The 2,733-nt window shown below is 51.7% G+C and overlaps 1 protein-coding gene across 1 annotated transcript, besides 3 other annotated features; it reads left to right on the top strand.

Annotated features, from left to right (window-relative positions):
• Nucleotides 1-1,520: a sequence feature (heterozygous, Esmeraldo-like haplotype).
• Nucleotides 650-2,185, top strand: Tc00.1047053504655.30 (protein kinase, putative; the record flags this gene model as incomplete). Its single annotated transcript, XM_799184.1, has 1 exon — nt 650-2,185. The coding sequence occupies one exon, from the start codon at nt 650-652 to the stop codon at nt 2,183-2,185; it is 1,536 nt and encodes a 511-aa protein (XP_804277.1).
• Nucleotides 1,521-2,476: a sequence feature (areas merged during assembly that could not be assigned to a particular haplotype. This can correspond to areas where the two haplotypes were merged or to regions with more than two copies in the genome that were merged during assembly.).
• Nucleotides 2,477-2,733: part of a sequence feature (heterozygous, non-Esmeraldo-like haplotype) that runs on past the window's edge.

The following is a 2,733-nucleotide window of genomic DNA, read 5'->3' as shown; positions in this document are numbered from 1 at the left end:
ATGCCGCTGAGTCATTACCACCGTGCGAAGTTACGCACCGTCTTCTTCATGTATTTCGTTCCGAGGTCAATGCTGCAGTGGAGCTGGTTAGGCGGCGTTGCAAGGATGCGCCTGACGCAATGGCGGCAGCCTTTGCCCTACAAGAGGTTCAACTATATACTCTTGAGAAGTTGATTGCGCAGCCTACCTTGAGGCATCTAAGAGCCTGTATTTCCTATATGGAGCGTGAAGTGAAGCGTTTGGAAAAGGAGTTGGCTGCACAAAATTCTTGACAACCTTTTTTTTACGGGTGTTTTTTCCCCGCTCCTTTTCTGTTGTGGCATTTGGGTTGCTTGTTTGTTTCCCTTTACAGAAGGCGGAAGGGCGGCGCAGAGAAGTTTGGGGTTAGGGCGGTGATATATATATATTGTTTGGAACGTTTCTCTTTGGCCATTTTGTTTTGTGTCACGGTAGCACAACGCCAGATGTCTTTTAATCTTCGTGATGGCTCCTGGCTGTACGAATGGGGCGGCAGCCGGAGGACTGGCGACGGTGACTGTACGTCTCTGCGCCCCACGAATCGGACTGTTGCTGGTGCGGCAGCGAAGGATGCTCTTTTGTCTTGCAGCCCCGCTTTGCGCAGGGCCGAGGGGAGGCTGTGCGGAGGCAAATGTGGTCGCTGGATGACTTTGATATTGGGAGGAAGTTGGGTGAGGGACGCTTTGGCAAGATTTATCTCGCGCGGGAAAAGCGAACGAAGTGCGCCGTCGCAATAAAGTGTCTGTCGAAGGACATGATCCGCTACCACGGGCTCGCCCACCAGTTAAGACGGGAGGTGGAGCTGCAGGAATACGCGGGACGTTGTCATCGTCACATTTTGCGCCTCTTTGCATACTTTTGGGACGATGTGCGAGTGTTTTTGGTGCTGGAGTACGCGGATGGAGGGAACCTGCAGACACTGCTGGACACCCGAACGCAGCACCGCGTGTCGGAGGAGGAGGCGCGGCGTATTTTGCGGCCGTTGCTCTCAGCACTCGCCTTCCTGCATGAGCGGGATGTCATTCACCGCGACGTGAAGCCGGATAATATTTTGTTCAAAGCCCAAGCGGTGAAACTGGCTGATTTTTCATGGGCGGTTCGGCTTGACCGCAGGGTTCCCCAACACTCCCGTCGCTACACGCTTTGCGGCACGATGGATTATCTTGCACCGGAGCAGATCTCAAGGCGGGGTTGCACAACGAAGGCCGATGTGTGGGCTCTCGGCATATTGACGTACCGCATGTTGTGCGGGAATCTGCCTTTTGAGCATCTCTCCGCATGGGAGTTGTGTGCCCGAATCACAAGGGGGAACGTGCAATATCCCACGCATCTTTCAGTGGAAGCACAGAATTTTATGGAGTCTCTGCTTTGCGTGGATGAAGCGAGCCGACTGTCATGTGAAGAGGCCTTGAAGCATCCTTTTATTGTAGGCAACAGTTGCAGTCTACATGAGGCCAGTGCCGAGACGGAGCTACCAAGCGCTGTAAGTTTTCAGTGCTCACCCACGCCGGAGCATTGGGACAACCGTTTTGTGCGCGTGTCGCTGCCTACTTACGGCAAGGCACCAGCTGTTGTTTTTGCGCAAAGACGACAGCCGCAACCTCAACAGAAGCAGCAAACAAACAACAGAAGTGGTGGGGGCGGTAGTAGTCAGAATAGTATCAACAGCAGCAATAGTGCTACTTGCAAGTGGGTTGCTACTGCTGCTTGCAGTCGTTCTCTTTCGGATGGGAGTTTTGTAACGGTTAGTTCTTCCCATTCCACGGAACGCATTGCGAGTGCACCTGACCTGACCACCCCTAATATCTCTTCTGCCCCGCAGAGAGAATGGATTTGTTCAGGGAGGGCCATTGCCAATGGCGAAACGCTAAAGAGTGGCTCGGAGGAGGTGGCGACATCAAGCCAAGGGGCGAGTCTCAGCCGTCCACGCAACACACACAGCACAAGTGATAGGAGCGGCCTGGCCACAACGCAAATTGGAAATTTTATAGGCTTCTCACCGCTTATTCTTTGCCCTAATGACGCCAATGACAATGCGGAAGAGAATGGGGTTGATGAGAGGGAGGCAGATTGCGTTGTACAGCTGCGCTTTGACGATAGTCTTCTGTCCCTTTCGCAGCTCACAGCCGCGTCGGCAAGCACGGTTGATGCGGCAGAGAATTTATAGTTGAGAAGGGGGATTTCATCTCCTCTTTTTTTCTCCGAGTAGCCGATGCTTTTTTCTCTCTTTATGTGTGTGTTTACCCGTCAATGTCCCCCCTCCCCCCTTTTTCTTCTTTTTGCTCTGCTAGATGTGGCGTGTCTCTTTCCTTTGAGCATCATGTTTTGCGGCGACACTTGCCCTTTTCTTACTTTTTATTTTATTTTCATGGGTCCTCCAATTTAACACGGCGGCTCCTAATTATTTTTGTTTATGCGCTTTTTTGCGGGGGCAACCACTGTAAAAACAACAACAACAGCACATGTACACATACATGCGTTTCCCTTCTGTTTCTCTCTTTGCTTCATTGTATGAGTTTATTTGGATTGCTCATTTTACATGCATGACCGTGTGCAAAAACATTTGGTTGCGCAGACGTCTATAGCCGTGTGTTTAAATATACACATGTTTGCCTTTACTCATTAGGCTTAGCACCAGTGTGTGTGTCTGCAGCCGTGATGGCGATGACGATGACTGGCCGTGTGCTGCTGGTGCGTGCCCTCCGCGTGCTTTGG

This window comes from Trypanosoma cruzi, assembly GCF_000209065.1.
Source record: "Trypanosoma cruzi strain CL Brener chromosome Unknown tcruzi_1047053504655, whole genome shotgun sequence".
NCBI lineage: Eukaryota > Euglenozoa > Kinetoplastea > Trypanosomatida > Trypanosomatidae > Trypanosoma > Trypanosoma cruzi.
This window is presented reverse-complemented; position numbering and strand designations above follow the sequence as displayed.